This window comes from Homalodisca vitripennis, chromosome 4 (assembly GCF_021130785.1).
Source record: "Homalodisca vitripennis isolate AUS2020 chromosome 4, UT_GWSS_2.1, whole genome shotgun sequence".
Classification (NCBI taxonomy): Eukaryota; Metazoa; Arthropoda; class Insecta; order Hemiptera; family Cicadellidae; genus Homalodisca; species Homalodisca vitripennis.
Genome location: NC_060210.1, coordinates 85,611,557 through 85,631,083, shown reverse-complemented (window position 1 = coordinate 85,631,083; position 19,527 = coordinate 85,611,557). Strand labels below are relative to the sequence as shown.

Below are 19,527 nucleotides of genomic sequence, written 5' to 3'. Positions count from 1 at the left end.
AACATGATAACATACGGCGCTTGTATGATTATGATGCCGTTAGTCCCGACCGCGTTGATGGCGAAGATGATGGTTTTCATAGGAGTGTTACATGTGACCGTGTGGATGAGGAGAGCCATCCACGGGGTGTCCACCGATCATCCCTTGCTGATCGCGTCTTGTGCCGTGCGCACAGCCATCATGTTGTGGGCCGCAGCAACCCTCTGGATATTCGCCTCAGTCCTAAAAATCGCCGCCAAGAGGAAATATAATTCTAACCGAACTTTATCCAAGAGGAAACATAATACTAAACGATATTTAAAATCTTTCTCACTGAAGATCGATATTGCATAAAGTAATCCTGTATCTGGAAAATGATCTATATATTTATATATGAATGATTGTCTTAATGATACATTTCGGACACTGATTCTGTTATTTGTAAAATATAAAATTTTCCCAATTTAAATAAAGAAATTGCATCCATTGATTTCAAAGAGTAGAATTTTATCATCAGTGCTAAGATTAATTGTAGGCAAATATGTTGTGCTCTAAAATTTTATTTGGTCTATTTGTGTACCATGAATCCTTCATGATTTTTTATTGCAATCTGTTACTATTTAACCTTTTTATGCCAAAATGAGTAACATTCCCAACTCAAAAACCGGATCCTACAGGTTATCGTATAAATTACTTCCTGACCAGTCGGAAGATATTCAAAATAAAACTCAATAGGGATGAAAACCTTCTTCTGTTTTAGTTTACTCGATATTTCGTCGGCAACGATTCAAAATTCTTTTCTCGGTACTATAAATTACGTATGTGATATTTATCAGTAGTAAAACGAGTTATCTATATAAAATGTTATATAAATTGCATCTTTACTTTTATTATGGAATTTGCCACTTTATATTAAACTATTGTTCCAATATTACTGTTATAAAAATATTTTAGTCCCAGGTCGTTCATGAATATTATAAGATTTGAATCCCCTATTATCACCATGATGGGTGGTTGGCAATTTTGTTAGAATAACGAATTTAGTGCGGAAGTAAATTGATTGAATGTGGCAGATCTAAAGTTGGAATAAACTTAGCAATATTTTTTTCTGAAATATATCAAACTCCGTAAAAAGCGAAATTTTATTACATTCTTGCTATACTTATTAAAAATTAGTAAACTATTAATACAATAATCAATTTTTACGAGAATTCAGCCTGGTGTATTCAAACAACTGTAGTATGAATAAATACAGCTGCGCCTGAAAATACGCAATTAGTAACACAAGTCTGAATTGCGGTCTACTAGTATCGCAGATTTTTACTCGTCAGGCGTTCTCAAATTGGTTATAGTTACACTAAAAATCAAAAATGGTTAGAAATAGACGAATTCGTACGATATGCTGTTTGAATGATCTTACTTCGAACTCACAATTTAACTGCTGAAATTTTATTTCTTAATAAATTTATGTGGCAGCGGCTTTAAACTATATTAGGCCTACTATTAAGCAGATTTTATTAATTGAAATTAAAATTAAACATTTTTGCGACCATGAGCCGATAGCCAATTTGTACCTTTTCACTTTTTTTACCTGGTTTCTTAATCTATAGAAGACATTTTCATAAAAAGAAACCGTTCGTCGCTCCCACTAACTTTGGTTGAGGTGGAAAATAGAGATTATCAAAATAGTTAAAAATATTTAAAAAATCATTTTTTCAAATTGTACGTTTCTATCTTTCTCTTAAACCGATATTTATGGACACAAATAATACATATAACATTATCTGAGAACTATATACACAGTATAGTCTAAAAGTCTATACGGGTCTGCATATGGTTAGATGAGGCTAATTTAAAATTAATTTAAGTGTCTGGCTGCTATTTTTAAGAGTGTCAAACTAAGGCAAATAGGACCAGATAAAAATTATTATTTTATATTTTAAGCCTTTCCATACCTTTCCAATTCAATCCTATCAGCTAATTGTCGACCTTTTTTCTGATTGAAATTTCCTCTCTCAATTAAAAAAAATCATGTGTTCTTTCTTATTCACAGTGAAAATTGGATCTCCACTTTTGGACTAGTAGTAAAGATATTTTTTTTTTCTAACTAAAACACAAACTGCGATAGTAAACCAGTTTTAAGTTTTACTAGTCAACTGAATGGGATTGCATCGAGAGCGCCAGAGCCTGACCCATAAGCATAATAGAAAAGTTCTATAAAGTGACAAGTGATGATCATTAGAACAAATTTCAAATGCCATGCTTTATCTGATGTCTCTGCACCAGACCCTAATGATTTTGCTCTGGGATAAATAATTGCCATCCATAGCGCAATCAGATACACACATGCCTACGGGGATAATCTTAAACACGCAAGAGAATTCTTCTCCATGAAATCAGAAAGAAATGGTTTCCAAAAGGTATATTACTAGTTTCCATTTCCTGTACGGCGAGATGCCCTGAATCATTCTCGGTGAAATGTTGGTCATTGGAAGAAATTCTCATAACCGCACTTTATACCCTTTCACTACAATAGACCCAGGAGTACACAAAAGACATCACTGGAACTTTTCTTGTAGGGCATTACATTGAATGTCTAAGTGTGGAGGAACTCAAGCCTAAGTGACATTCTAAAAATTATAAAATATTTGGTGCGTATACTTGATGTCAGGGAGAAATGACCTTTCTAAATAATTGTAACTGAGCAATAATTGAGCAACTATTTCAATCCTTCATTTCTTTAAAGTGCATTATTTTGTTTTCAGTAATAAACACAATTTTACACAACCAAACTTGACATGTGATGCTTTTATAACTTTTGGCTTAATTAACCAAATATTGGCATTTGCCCGGGCTGCTAAATTGTTTCTATACTAAATGTATATACGATTCCTCCAATAGTTGCTCATATTGAGATGCTGTCTTGAGACGTCGACTCACTATAGAGTATTCGGTCGATGTGAGTCAACCTTGGAATTATAGCAACCAGAAGAATATCGGTGGAGACAAGGTCTGTGCAGCGGGTAACCAAAGTTACCGCGCGATAACAGAACGTTTTTCAAGAAACAGTTCTTTAATACAGCGATGTATATCCGAGCTATGATGTGTTGCTGATCCAACACATTAAATTGTTTGTACCTATTTATAAGCTTTCAAGAGAGTTTTCACCCATGACTATATAATAATGGGTCTTATTACAGATTTTTTGTGTAAAAAACACAATTTGACTGCATAAACGTGATATTCTAATAAAACCATAATGGCCACTAATATTACTGAGTTCCTGGATCTAAACCGTTTTGCATTAATTCAGGGAGGCATACACTTTTACTAATATCATATTTTTCTGTATCAGAAATAAATTGAATATAAATTAATGCAAAACAATTATATTTGTTTGTTTTCATGGAAACCAAATAAATTGAAAACTTCTGTATTATTAATTATTTCCGTGGTAACTAGGTGTCTTTTAATTAAAGGCTTGAGCTTGTTGCACGTATTTTAAGAGCTCTTATACTGTAAACAAATCGCGGTTAAATCTAGTTCAAAGATAACTTCTAAAGAGGAGTCGAAAGAAAGTTCAGGAGGTACACTACAAGGAGTTTATCCACCCGGTTGAAAGAGGGTTCTAACGAAGAAAGAGTTAGCCAAGTCCCCGCTACAGTCGTCTACTCTTTCGTTAGAGACAGCTTCGTATTCAGTGAGGAAAGGGAAAGTCAACCAAAGTTACAAACACCAGGGTTTCTTGAAGAGAACACTCCTTTAAATTCCTCAGTCAGCAGAGAAGAGTCCTTTCACATCCATCTGTGAACTTCAACAGGACAGGCATCCAGAGAGTCTAAGGGAGATCTTCACGCTTTCTTCTGCTTAGAAGAAAACTTCAGGGAAAAACCCCGAGGTTCTTCAGACTATCTTCTTGAACTCCCGCATCCTAAAATAAAACGTCCGGAAAGTTTCCTGGGACGATCTTTACAACTCCTTGCATCCTGACGATTCTTTTTGGAATCATCTGCAGCCAATTTACCATTGAATACACAACTTCAATGTGGGGTGGTGTATTCGAGTAACGATCCTGGGAGCGGTATTGAATTAAAACAGATAGGATGACCGTTACACTACGTCGCGATGGTCGGGTCGGTGTAGACACGGGGGGCAGGATTCCACCCCTCCAACACTACTACCAACTTGGAGACACACACACCAACACCATACCCACCAATACTAGTATGAAGACTAAGAAATTAGTAACCATTTTACAAACACTAAATTATTGTTCATGTAAGCGATTTAAATACGTGCAATAAAACGCTTATTTCTATTGTTTTGTACTGTTATCAATTTTGAGGGAATCTAGAATATAACACTATAAATAGTTTATATTATTGCAACTAATATTGAAATGTAAGTTATGAATCTAAGTGTGAATATCAACCCTATAGATTAGCGTCCTAAAAAACAGAATATTAAAATACTTAGAATGTTTAAAGGAAGTCGTTCAAAAATAAAAACACGCATCAAATTATCAGATTGGTGTATAGTATTAATCTTTAGAACGTTTAGTGACAAGTGTTTAAAGGTTCAACTAAGGTTATCTCTGGTGCGCCACAGAAAATCATTTGGCAATTCAAGTATGTTCCAACCTGCAATTTGTAACTATTGTGTTTAATATTTCAAATGATTGAAAAGTTCCATTTGAGCTATACATTTTTAACCTAAATAAATCAGAACAATATATAATGTGTTATCAATGTGCGACAATATACTGAGACATGTTATTGAAAATTGTTAATAGTTTTAACTATGGACAATTTAATTCATGCAAGAATTTCTTCAGGATTTTTCCATTACCAAGCACAGAAGATAAAACATCACAACTATACAAATATATTATCCGTAAATAAAACTAAATTAAATTTTTACATGGAAATATGTTTATATATATATATATATATATATATATCAACACAAGCTGGTAGTTGAATTCTAAGTAATTCGAAATGTCACGTATAATCCAAATATCTGTCAACATGCAAAACTTTAAATATATTGTTTCTAGTTTACGCTTATATGTACCTAACCAATTGGTTATTTAGTTAAATTAATATCTTCCATGAACATTTCAAACTAATTAAGTATCTGTCCAAACACTCTACCAACCTGGTCTAAACCGTAGATAAGAGTTTTTGTTTTTTTTTTACTTCTGCAGTCTCGACAATCTTGCTATATACTGGTTATCTGAACATATTTCATATAAGAAAATAAATTCGTTAAATCAGTATTTCATGTTCAGGTTCTTCTAGGAGGCACAACATTTTCCCCAGGGACTTAGTAATGGACTACCAATGTCGGATAAACTTAGGTCTATACTCGGTTCCATGTTCACTGTGCAGTATGGAGCGCCCGTAAGCCATGTTATCCAAACGGCAGTTCTCGTCGTACTAGCTGTTTTCAAGATATCGACTCCTCGGGCCAGGCTCCGTAAACTCATTGGATTAAATACGTTATTTCAGTCATACTAAATTTTTGTAGGTATCAAACTTATTTCTTAAGTTTAGACAAAATATGTTTCAAGAAGCAGGTTTCTTGTTCCACATATAGGCTACTTCCAAGTTAAAACTTAAATTACTTCAGTAAAATGAAATTATTTACGTTATATGTTTTTATATTATATTTTTACTACATGTAACTATGTTGATTACCTTTCTTGATTTACTGTAAGAAAGCGACACTGAGAAGTAAAAATATAAAGATATTGTACAATTTAATTAGGTCATAAACACAATAAACTTAACAAATATTACACTGAGCACTGTACGTAAGATTAGGCCTATACAAAGCATAAAGGTTTGTCACTCTCATCAAACTGATGAATACTTTGATTTTGACTTTGTTAACAAGCCCGTTTTATATGCGCCTATTTGTTATAGTTGTGTCCAGGCAGAGGAATTCTAAGTCTCAGATAAGATGACATATTCTTTCCTGTCCTGCCTTTACCCTGTTCAGAACCATGACACTTGTAATGTAAGTTTAAAAATACTCGGAGTAGATCGGCGGATAAACTGCGTATAATATATGTAAAAATACATCATATTTGTATCTATATTTGCACGTTTAAAAGCTACAATCTTCTTATTGTGCAATAAAAATTATCGCTTTACTACTATCAATTCGGTGTGAATTAAAATAAAATTAATTGGTTCTGAATGCAAAACATCACGAATTATAAACAATGCATTAAAAATGTATCACTCTATAAATCTCTAACATTTTTACTCCACAATAACGATTTAGCATTATTAACGAAGTGTAATATCAAATTTTAATTTATTGAATTTATTAACAAAATATATCTAGCTAATAACTAAAATTACGCATCACTTTAGTTTTGATATGACGAAACCATAGTACATTGATGATTGATTATAGCCATTATAGATATGAAATAATCCGGTACAAGACAGGCGCTGTCCTGGCAACCAGAAAGGATGTGAGATTTGTTTATTTATTTCTCTTTAACTTAAACTTCCGGAGAAGGATAAGTGACGAGATATAAGGATTTGGGCGATTACAAGTCTTATTCAGAAGGATTACATACTGGTTTTATCCATTGCTAATGATTAGTGAGATTCTGGCAGACTGCATGCAGACCCGCTGATCGAGCACCGGCACTTGCGCTCCGCTCCCTTCACGTGTCTGCTGAGACATCTACAGGGCGGCGCATATGCCATTTTCCCCATAAATTGGGATGTTTTGTTTCGATAGGTTGGTAACAATGTTAAGTTGGCAGTTGTTTAACACGGAATGGATTAAGTTCAATGTTGTCTGTTCCAGTGGCTAGTGTAAAGTGACGCTCTTTGCATATGTTATTTGCTTGTGTGTGTTTTTAAAATGATTACAATCCAACAACGAGTTTACATTTTTCAGTTGTGGTGGAAGCATAATACGTAAAAGTACTACTATAATAATTGAAGTATTTAGTGGTAAATATCCAGGTCTCGCGATACCCACTCGACAGTATATGCGGAAGTGAAATAAGAAATTTGAAAACACAGGAAGCGTTTTCAAGTGTGGTCGTCCACGATCAATTTGCAACGAAGAAAGCCTGCAGACAGTTGCTCAAGCTTTTGTAGCCAGTCCCGGTAAATCGACTCGTAAAGCATTTACTGAACTAGAAACATCAAGAAGAAACGTACAAAGAATGTTAAAGCAATTAAATTTAAGCCATACCGTTCATCTTTACTCTAAGCGCTTCACGAGGTTGATTCCGATAGACGTTTGGAATTCTGTAAGACAATAAATATCCGCTCAGAGGCTGATCCAAATTTCTTGCGATCAATTTTTTGGTTTGATGAGGCATGTTCCAAACTAAATAGACGCGTTAATCGGCATCCCTGCGTATACTGGTCGAATGTAAATCCTCATAACGTATTTTCTTCAAGGAATGAACTCAGAAATTTACTTACAGGTGCTGCAAGAAGTAGTAGTTCCCGAGCTCAGAAATAATCCTGTTTTCAATATTTATTCACTCATATGGCAACGAGATGGTGCCCCAGGAAATTTCTGTATCTAAGGTCGAGATGTTTAAAATAACACATTTAATGAATGGATTGGTCGCCGTGGTACAATCGATTGGCCTGCGCACTCGCCAGACCTGTTTATGGTTAACATTTAATTTGGTATCAACCATAAATAGTAAAAGTTTAATTAAAATTACTACATTCTCTTCTCACAAAGCTCTCTAGTTTAAATATTTTACTAGAGATGTATGCGCGTGTGAGAACGGACATTCTCAATCCCCTTGTTATACAGAGTAGCAGATATTCTGTGTCGAATAAGTCATGTATAACCGAAATTTGATGTTCTGCATCATAGAACAACTTTCTTATATACTATTATTACAAAGAAAGTAAATTGCCAAACTTAAGATCAAAACGCGCTATTTAGAAACTAAACTACAATATTGCTGTTGCCCATACTACCTCTATTGTCAAACTATATTAAACGTTGAAATACACCCAAACCAAACAACTACATACTGCAAAATAAATTAGCTAGATAAATAACATTGAAGCCATGTTCTCATCTCAGAAAAAGGGAAAGAAGGCAATAATCTAAAAAATTAACATTTATTCATAACTTAACGGAAGCACAGAACAGGAAGAACTGCTATTGACGGCTACACAGTACATCTTTGGTTTGTCTATCAGAGTGCTTAATAGCCTTGGAATACGATAAGTCTATATACAACAGCAAGCCCATATTTACAGTTGGCAAGTAACAAAATAAATTACGTAACAATAAATTAAGAAAACAACAAGACTGAGTATTGACGTACTGGCTGCAGGCAGGCCTGCGAGGTGGGTTTGGCACAGTCTGAAACAAAAAACATGAATATAACAAACTTGCTTACAAAAACAAGAACACTAAAAAAACCACATGACACAACCAGAACGGACTAATGGAAATAAAAATTAATGAGCTATTCCACAAAAGTCAGTTAATTACCATTGCTCTAAAATAGAAAATTTCAATAAGCCATGAATACATAAGTATGTACTTTCAATTTCTTAAACAAGTTAAAACTATTTTTGATATAATTCAAGCATAAATGGAGTTTTATTTATTATTCTAACTATTCATAAAACACAATACATGTTGAGATTACTATATCAAAATTTCATATTTTGTGCCATAAATTTCAATGTAATTCCAGTACTTACTATATGAGTCTGACATGAATTGAAGTCTATTTATACGGCAGAACAGTATAAAGTACAAAATGGCAATCTTACAGAAAGAGAATTAAATCTGTATTAAATATTTAATTCGGTATCCCTTTGAAAAATAGGTTTAAGTCAGTATTTTATGAGTGAATTATTGGTCTAGAAGAGATAACAATTAATAAATGACCTTAGTATCTTTCTTTAGGGTGCACATTTGAGTTGTATTCTAATTCAGAAAGAATGAGCTGTGTATTTAGTATGAGCAAAACAAAGTTTTGAATTGTTTTTCTAGTTATGGATTCGGTTTGCATATTTACTCATTTACGTACATGGAGTCGATCATAAATTTATATTAGGTCTGTATAGTGTTTTCGAGACAGAGACTTACCAGAATATTCACTGTTTCGCGGGTGCGTACGCACTGTAAGCGAGGTCATGTGCGTCGGCGCTGCGGCCCCATCCACCGTGACCACCGCCTCCATAGCCACCACCTCCGATGTCACCTCCCCCGCTGGAGAAGGAATCGTGTCCGTGATGCTCGTGGCTGGACGAGTGATGCGGGTGGCTCACTATCTCGTAGGTTACTGTCTTTTGCTGACCCGATAACAGCTTCTTCAGCGCGATGATGGAGGCCAGCAGCAGGGCGATCTTGCCGATCAGCAGAGCCTTACCGGCTATCAGCGCGATGGCTCCGAGAGCCAGCGGCAGCAGCGCGGCAGCCTTCAGCTTCAGCATCAACAGCAGAGGCAGTAGGATCTTGCCACCCTTCTTGACTGTAAACAATTATTGAACACTATTATTTATTTTTACTTAAAAAGAGCATAATTCAGTTTGAAAATCAAGATTTGTTTTCATATTTTAGTTTGCTTCGATTAATTTTTAATTAGTCTAACTAAACATTATATCTTAATAAATTTCGTATATTGAGGAGCACTAAATTATATATATATATATATATATATATATATATATATATATATATATATATATATATACATATATTAAGTGTTCTTCTTTTAATTATACTTTCTTATAAAAATACTTTCTTAAGATGCTCCTATATATATATATATATATATATATATATATATATATATATATATATATATATATATATATATTTTAAAGAGAGATTTTGAATCTCCTTCATCTAAATCCGCGCTGCAGCTCTGCATCACTAACTGGAATTAGACTCACGACCAACACAACGTGACGATATGTGGCGCTGGGATGAAGGGTAAAGGGTCAAGTAATTCCATTCTAACCACCTTGACTTGACACAAACCGCTTTCACGACCTGTGGTAATAATTAAACGGATCCAGCTAGAGGTAGAAAGTGTCTTGCTGGACCATGAGACCGGTACAAGTTACCGGAAGGCCGGCAGGCGGATGCGCCCGGTATGTGACCCACTGCAGGATAGTCTAAACCTGTTCCGCGGGTTCAAAATGTTGTAAATGGAGTGTTCTGTTCTCTGGCCGTGCCTCGACCCACTTCCCATAATCACAATTATTAGGCTATCTTCATCAGTTTACCGGCAGATGCTATCCCAGGGGCAGAAATGCTGAGAACTTTTCTCCCGATTGCCTCCAACCAACAGAGTTCATTAGACCTGACTGGAGCAGTTGAACTCCGGCGGCCAAAGGTCTTCCTGCTTCGAGTACTGCAGCATTATTGCCAACAATTCGAGAAGAATGGTACATTCATGAAAGAACGGTAAAATAGAATTTAAATCATTTATGGTCCTAGAAGCGAAAATAATCCATACAGTTCATCGCATTAAATTAATTAACAATTGTAGCGAATGTCCAACCGCACAAAGAGCAATTTGTGATCCTTATTAAATAAACCAAAGCTTTCAAAGGGAGGTATCATCTTGGAAGAAATATTTTAGTAATGGAGTAATTTAAAATTTAACTTGCCTGTAGCTATTTCGATTACTATGAACTGATAGTACAGGGTTACTGCCACGAGCGTGTAGTCTCAGTTCTGACCAATTGACTGACACACTTTTACAGTGATTGGCCCAGTGGCCCGAGTATGGGCGTGGTGGCCAGATCTATCATAAACCGTCATTAACCGAAGTAGGCCGCGCCGATAGGCATCGATACTGATACCGATGCTCACTTCCGCTTCACGGATGCTTGGCTACTACCAGTGGCTTATCACGCAAAGGAATGTTCTTTATGGATTGAGGAAGTATTAAAGTGCACACAAGCGACGGCAGTTGAATTTGTATGTGCTCGTAAGATGTTTAGAGCATAATTAATTGGCGTAGTTCGAACTCTGAATTTACTAGTGTTTGTTATTACTAATAATACTTTAGAAAATTTCATTGAATACTGATAAGTACTAAACGTTTTTTAAGACCTTACATTCACACTTACGTTCAAGTGATTATAATATAAAAATAGTTAACCTGTGTATATAATTGAAATTTGATAAACTTGATTACGCAATGTCACTTTATACACAACCCAGCGTTGAAGTCTCTCTTTCGAAGACCAACTTGTATGAGATTTTTCCGTGAATTTCATATTAAATTAAATTTTCCGTATAAATAAAGGAATACGAAATAAAATTTCCAAATCGTTGGTGTAATCTGAGATTACCCACTTCGCACTCGTATTGGGACTGTTATCCATTCTTTTATTTTTGGAAAACACATTCAAATTCTAGCGATTATTTTAGTAGTCCTCGAATATTAGTGGAGGTATAGTAAAGACATGAATTGAACTAGCATAGTAATCAAAGGTTCAACACGAACCTAGGCTACGCTATATCAATGTAAGCCACCGCTTTTTTCAGAATTTGTTTGACATTGTACGTTAAGATATACTTTTTTGGATTAACCTTTAGTTTTTAAGTTGGTAAATGTTGTCATCAAAACGTCTACTTTTTAAGCCAATGTCTACAAAATAAATTTAAGTGAATTTATATTAGATTTAGTACTGAAGTAGGAATTGTTGCTCAGAAGCTTTAGAGTGAATTCACCTAAGTTATTTTATTTTATATTCAAATTAATCCTACAAAACCCGGTGACCAACTTTAAGTTCAATATTACGAATTAAAGCCTCGAAATGTCAAAGAGCAAGTTAATCCTTGAAATGAAAAGTTATTAAGGATAGCCATAATTTAGATCTATCGATATGATCTTGTCAACGTCTAAGGTTATCGAAAGTAGCGAGGAAAGCCGCAGAAGTAGGCTATCAGGAGCAGGTTCATGTTCACGATGTGGTGTCAGTGTCGGGATCGTATTTGGAGAGAGAGTAGCAATAAATTGCGGTGAGAGAGCCACTACATGACGGCAGTGAAGGGTGGGGCCGCGGGAAGTCAAGGGCAAACTGCGGAGAAAGCAACTTACTAATGCTCGGAATAAGTGTCTGTACAAGACGATCCACTCCTGAAACTTAATTAAAATGGAAACCCTAAGTAGCTATTCCCTTGTGAAAGTGACAGGCTTGTCAACAATACACACTTGAAACGACATGGTATTATACACCACAGCCCTACCATTTTATTTAAGGTCGTATTGTATTTTTATCATTTTTAAGCAATATTAAGATACTTTTGCGCCGTGTAGTCAACATATTTTATCACACGAGAAACAAAATTAAATCTTTTAATTTTGTTTAACATAAAAACTTACATAATAATACCTACTGTAAATTTTACTAATGAAAACATGTATTAAAAAGGCTATTTTAATGAAACAGTAGAATGTTTGAAGTTAGCGCACTGAAAAAAACTTAAAGGGTGGTGATTTTTCTCATCCAATAATAAGGTATAGAAAGCAATAATTCCATGAACCACCTTGAGTAACAAAGGCATGTATTATTTGTGCTGTATAATTAAAACCCATGATTCGTTAGAGGTCTTTGTCTGAGATATATTTTTCTTTTACATTTGAGATTCAAATGTTATAAAAAATGTAAAATTGATAAAAAAATACGTTGATTTTGCAGATGATGTACGTCAACTCAAAACTTGTTTGGTGCTGATCAAAACGAATATCTCAGTTACTGAAGTAGTCTACAATACACCAGAGTTTCAAATCTACATTTAAAACAGTTGTAGAGTTTTCATATAAACAGATAGAGCGAGACCCTTTAAACACCAATAGAAATGAAGAATCGTGTAATAAGAATAGAGATCATGACCATTAAAAACTAGCCCTTGACCCTAATAAGAACTCATTAGTTCACCCAGGCCTCTTATTCGTTATGAGGTATAGTTCATAGAGTTCTTATTTTTAACGTTGCTCTAAGGGAACCTTTTTTTATTGTTATATTAGAAATTGTATCCAATAAAAAGTAACTAAATGTGATTTAGACGTATGTTTTTTATTTAATCTCTTGTTTAAATATTACTTATTAACAACTCGTCCATTGCAAACATTTTAAATTCAATACCTAACAAACGAAACGTTTTTTTTTTTAAGAACTTCAGACATTTCAGACGTTTTGTGATGAAAACATTATAAATAGTTTGAGTACATTAGTTGAATACCACATAATAGGGTTTTTAATATTTCGTTTGTTTATTTTAAAAAGTGTTAAAAAAAGATTATTGTTGCTACCAGTATTTTTTATAAATACGATACACGTTCTGTAGTTGCATCCATTCAATAGCAACATAGATCTGGTAATAGAAGGAGATATATATTTTAGAAAACGCTTACCTTTTATTTGATTCACTTCGTTGTTTTCAATCATATAAATAAAAAGTGCAACAATTTATAGGCATGGACACTCAAAATCAAGTTCGGATGAAATTCAGTTATGTAGATAAGTATTGTAAGCAGTTTCCGTCAAGAAATATTGGCAAGAAATCGAAATATACTCAATAATATATTATACGATAATACTGACATAGTTTGACAATTTTACGTGTCACTAGATATAATTTGAATTATAGAGCATGCTTCCACAAATGGACGTCCCTATTTGCGGTGATGCTTAATGTGCTCATCGTGCGTGTCGGGATCATGGGTCTTGACGAGCACAAAGCATAATAACCGCGGGGATCAAAACACCAACTTGACCACGGCAACAAATCACCTGCGCTTGTAATGTGCAAAGCTCCGTCCGTGCCGGACATTTCGTGACTTACTTCACCAAAATAATATCAGTGACCTATGCCTCCGGGTCACCAGCACGGCGGCGTGGCGAGGCACTGGCCGACTTCCTCTATCCGGGTCAGATATCGTACGCAATCACCTAGGTATACGAAAACACTCTGGAATCACCGGCGCCACCTGTGAGGTCCCGGTGGACCTTGAGTCTCATCCAGTGGGTGCATCAGAGGTCATCCGGAATTCCATTTCAAGGACAGTAATTCTACTGATCTTCGCTTCCGAGAATGGAAAGGTTGATCCTGTTTACTTCAGGAATTTTCGGTAGGGACGCGATTTATCTATCTTTATTCTGCATTGTGTTTTATGATATGTTTAGATGGTTTGTATTTAAACTACTATTAAATAATAATCTTGAAATAAAAAATAATCCTCAGTCAAAACAAACTATTTCCCCAGCGCTACACAATTTCCTTAGGATCTATACGGAAGGTCTTATTTACGTAACATAACATAACATTTCAAAACATTTGCAAATGTTAGGAATAGCCTAATATTTCAAGTACGGATACAACTTTTATAGCCACTATTTTATCCGCCTACTGATTGAGGTGTTAGCCAATTTAGCACTAACAATTAACCTTTTCCTAGTAACTAAAAATTGATAAAACCATTAAATATTGTTTTATTTACTCAGTTACTGAAGCTGTATACCACAAGCCTACACAATCGTACTTCTTGAACAAGTGCATTAATGTATAATGATTTCTATAAATAAATCAATGTCAAAATCGATACCACTTATAATATGTTTTAATGGGATATGCTTGCGTAAAAGGATCTACAGGTACCTTTTTTTCTTCTGAGATGTTTCATTTATTTTTCTCGCTTATAAATTGCCTTTTTCAGTGACAAACGGCATCATAGCTCTTACATAATAGATTCAAAAGTTTCTTATATGGCCCATTGTGGAAAACGGGGCACTTAATTTTCCTTAAGGGACGGTAACTCATTCTAACTAACTACTTTTATGTATAATTCATTTGAGTTATCACCAAGTTATCGGATCAGAAATAATATATAAACTAAGGTATGACGTTTTTCTCGAAGAATTGGTAATGGCATGTATTTAATGCTATATTATTATTGTTATGTCTAAAACAGTAGATAATTACAAAGTTTATATATGCTATGTGTTAAACAGATCAGATGATAGTATCTACAACTTAGTTAAAGTTAATAATAACCATGAATGGTATTTTTCCAAAATATTACAAAGATTTCTATCCTGGGAATTAAGTTTCACACCAGTTTTTACTCATAAAGTGACTGTTATAAAAACGAAATATTTCTTCAAACTTGAAGGCATAAGCACATATTTTTTAATATTCAGCTCTTTTAGGTGTATTTTTACTATATCGTTTGTGACCGCCCTGGAATCGAATCCTTTTCTCTATGTTAGACAGCCGTTACTTTAACCATTAATAGGAGGTCAGACCTTGTATAGTCAACGTTTAAACCGGAAACTCGACAGTCTTCGACACTTATCAACCTGAGGCAACAGCTAGTTATATTTAATTGATTAAGCCTTCCAGGCCACATATGTAATGACCATAAAGCCCGCACCGTTACTAACTAGGCACAGCTTTACTAGGTTTTAATGAACCATTATCAAATGTTTCTGGTCATAACCTAAGTGACACATATTAACAATACAAATATTTTTTTATTTTTAAAGTTAAAAATTGATTGACTTTGTTCAGTACTTATTGGCTGAGCTTTAGCGAAGCTCATTATTCGTGGGCTGGAAAATTTCATTTCTGTCTGTCTGCCTCATATTAAATGGCCATAAAACAGGCGCCGTTACTAACTAGGCATAGCTTTACTAGGTTTTAATGCTTTTATGAAACATTATAAAATGCTTCTAGCCATAACCTGCCTACCTATCTATTTTTTCTGACGAAATCTCTAAAACGACCTACGTCACTCCATGAGATTCGACTGAACGTTAGGGAGTAATTTACATTGCTCTCATGGATATCTATGATGGCAACAAGAAAAGGAAGATTAAATAAATTTGTAAACAAAGCAAACTCTGTCATTTGGGATTTCAACGTGTCACTTTTATTCATAAAGTAAAAAGAAAAAGAGTGCAAAGTCAATATTAAAACTCGTTTAAAATATTTGATTTCACCGCACTCTTGAGTACCCTCCTTAGCTCACCGGAACTTATGACTGTCTATCCCTTTGTCTGTCTGCAGGAGAATGAAAGGAGCTATAGATTTGAAAGTCTGCATACAATCTCGACAAAGCCCGTTACGTGACACATGATGTGGATTACTCCTACCTTACACCATGAAAATATCTGTAGTGTAGTTAATTTATAACCGTAATAACAGTTAGGTTTATATTCAAAATATTATTAGCTTTGAACCCAATGCAATCTTTCTACATTACCTGTAAAGAGTAAAATTATTATATTATATCTTATTCGTATATTAAGAAAAGTTACTGTAAATAATTGATTCCTGGTTCAACGTAAGCTAATTTTTACGTTATAACGGATTACATACGGAACTGCATTATATGAAATAATCTTAATTGCGTAGAACGGTTTAATTTATATTCGTAGATCATTTCCATGAACCATATTAATTTACCCTTTGAATCGTAATAAAATTATCATGTTAGGTTTTCGGTTCACACCCTGTTAAAAACTGCAATACATAAAGCATTTCTTGAAATATTTTGGTTCTCTGTGGAGAACCATCTTTAGTCAACAAACCAAAAATATAGATGATGGGCATGCAATCGTCTGAGAAAAAACAGCTAAAAGTGCACAACGTATATTAACAATTATTTACTATTCGAGGTCCAGAATTTCCTTACGTCACATATGATATACCCCATGTTTAATTTAACAAACACAAATTTTGGTATAACATACTGTATTGCCTCATAAAGTGTAATTAATTTGTTTTAAAATATCACAAAAATAGAGATTATGGCCCAGTATACCATTACGGAAATTACGAGGGTTGTACGGAGTAAGATTTAACATTGATAAGTGTAATTAATAATTAAGAATACTATGAAGCTTTTTCACGAAATTCAGTAACATGCAATCCATTGCAACATAGTCTGAGATTTTGCAGGATGCATAATGAAGGAAAATATAGACAAATTTACAAAATTTAAGTTTTACGTCGCCACCGTACGATGATCACTTAATGGGGGTAATGAAACACTGGGTTCCATTTCCAATTCAAGCTGATTGAATTAAGCAAATTCTCTAAATCAATTTTCCAACAAATTAGTTAATACTCAATATTGCATTAGGAACCTTCTAATACAACCACTGCCAGAGAAGTATTATTATAAGTTTATAATAATACTTTTGTAATGCTCGATTTAAACTGCATTAATAATCCTTTTAAAAAACCATTTATAGTATCAAAATAATAATTATATGATTTGTATAATAGATAAATATTAATATTTACACATCCAAATTACAATGGTATATAAACTATACTTACTTATACTATTAGTATTCATAACCGTGTCCACCTAGAGAAATGTATGTAAATAAAAAATGTAATTTTACATTTTTATACTCTTGTTATAAATTTGTATATTTTGTAGTTATTTCTTATGACTTCATTAATAAATTCTTTTAGGGTGTGTTTATATAAAAATCTACTTTACTGTACCAATAATACAAATATATAGCCTGCTCTATTACAAAAGTCAATTAAACAATGTTAAAATGAACTGCAATAATAAATAACAGAAAAAATATACTCAACCTCTTGTTGATCTTTCCTTTTCCATAAATCGATATTATAGATTTATTTAATGTAAGGTTTATCATTTTCGGTATTTAGCTCGAGTACACCTTAACATATTTCAAAACAAATAATTTTTGTCACGTTTAGTATATTTGTATTGTTTTACATAGGGAAATGATTACATTATAAAACTAATTTTTATCACCAACTAAAGTTGCATTTATTAACATGTAAATGTTTACTGGGGCTTCATTATGTTTGTCTAAAATGGTATTGTGTATTTATGTATATATCAATACTTACCCACTTTAATTTGATAAACAACAACTATCTTATATTTTGTATTATTTAAAAGGTTGTCATAAAGTCTGATTTTTCCTATGATAAATTAAACCTTTTTGAAGAAATGGCATCCATACGAGCTCACGACCGAACATATATTTTAACGATGGTCTGACTGATATTTTCTTTTTTCCTGGATTAATTAAAGAACATTTACGGTAACATTTTATTGCTTAGACCTAATTAAAATCAATTACAATTTTTAATCTGAAACAATTACTTTAACGTAATTTTAATCTTTAAAATATAAAGAAACCTTTAATTAAACTTACAAATTTGAAGTTTATACTCATTAGTAATTGGTTGTACTTACTTTTCTTTCTGCCGGTTTCCTCAGCACCGTCGTCGACCACAGTTCCGTCATCGATTATGCCCAAGGCTCTGCCGGCGGAGGAGGCGGCGTTCAGAACGTCACTTCCCTTGAGGTCGATCTTGACAGTGTGCGTCTGCAGGAAGCGCTCTACTCTGTTGGCTACCATCGTCTCCACGTCCTGAGTCTGGACATCGTCTTGTGTGAGAGCCCTAGGGGCACCATCGCCCACAGGAGCAGCTCCTGCCGTCTTCACCACGGTCACGCCTTCTGTCAGGCTGAAGGAGTCCTTGGTGCTCAGGACCTTGTCGACGAAGGAGAAGAGCTTGTACTTCACACAAGAGACCGATCCCTTGTTGAGGCAGTCGCTGTAGATGGAGTCCATGAGGTCGTCCCCGGTCTGGATGGAGTTTCTCGAGTTGGGGGAGTCCATGGAGGCGGCCGGCAGGCACGCCGCGCACGTCACCAGGAGGGACAGCGCCACCAAGCGCCTCATCACTGCCATGTTTGCTATTAGAGTCGAAGTTGGAGTAATCCATTGCGTGAGCCTCTTGAGCCTTTTATAACCCCCACTTGAGTCGGTCCTCCCCTCCCCCGCCCCGCGCCATTCAGCTGCTGAAGATCTGGTTCCCGGCGCGGCGGGCCCCGCTGCTGCCTATGTAACCCCATTACTCGCACCGTGTGAGCCCGACCGGTATCAGGGTCACCCATTCACACACCGCACCGATCCTCGGATGAATGGACTCTACTACGCTGATAATTAGCCGATACTATCACCTTAACTGCTGTGTAAATGTGTCAGCACGGGTTATTATGCTATCTTATAGCTGGATACTTTCTTAGATCACTGTGCTTCATTTATTGCAAGTACCAAATATGTACGTTTATAATTTAATACAATGCTGTTGATGTGTTTTAAAAAGTTTCTTCCTCTTCATTAAATTCACTGAACTGTCGGTTAGGTTAACCAACTCACTGAACATGTACTCACCAAATTTGTTTCCGATCATTTCACGTCTGCATAATCACATAGAATATTTATACCAAACTTTATAATATTCATTTGTCATAGAAGTTAATCTAAACCATTAAAATCATAAAATTACACGGTTTAAAGTTTAATAAATGCAACGCTAACATATGAACTTTTTAATGAACTGAAATAGCGAAACAAAAATGATTCAGTGATGTTTGGTACAACTCAAGGTTACGACAAACGAAATATCCTTCCAGTTAAGTTAAAAAAGTTAACCAACCACAACATTGATTTTTTTGTACAGTCAAAATTCTGGCTTTCACGTTGGTCGTTG

General features: G+C 34.6%; 1 protein-coding gene across 1 annotated transcript; it reads right to left on the bottom strand.

Moving 5' to 3' along the window:
• Positions 1-8,099: 8,099 nt before the first annotated feature.
• On the bottom strand, positions 8,100-18,727 carry LOC124361461 (keratin, type II cytoskeletal 1b). The gene is made up of 3 exons (XM_046815511.1): positions 18,221-18,727; positions 9,091-9,475; positions 8,100-8,352 (listed from the first exon to the last, which is right to left on the bottom strand). Exons 1-2 carry the CDS (start codon positions 18,720-18,722, stop codon positions 9,099-9,101), a joined length of 879 nt encoding a protein of 292 aa, XP_046671467.1. The 5' UTR covers positions 18,723-18,727; the 3' UTR covers positions 8,100-8,352; positions 9,091-9,098.
• Between the last annotated feature and the right edge of the window lie 800 nt (positions 18,728-19,527).

Excerpts from the sequence above, each read along its gene's own strand:
- LOC124361461 (XM_046815511.1), bottom strand. The coding sequence starts at position 18,722 with ATGGCAGTGATGAGGCGCTTGGTGGCGCTGTCCCTCCTGGTGACGTGC. Across the intron at positions 9,476-18,220 it reads GGAAACCGGCAGAAAGAAAA|TCAAGAAGGGTGGCAAGATC; the intron begins GTAAGTACAACC and ends AATTGTTTACAG.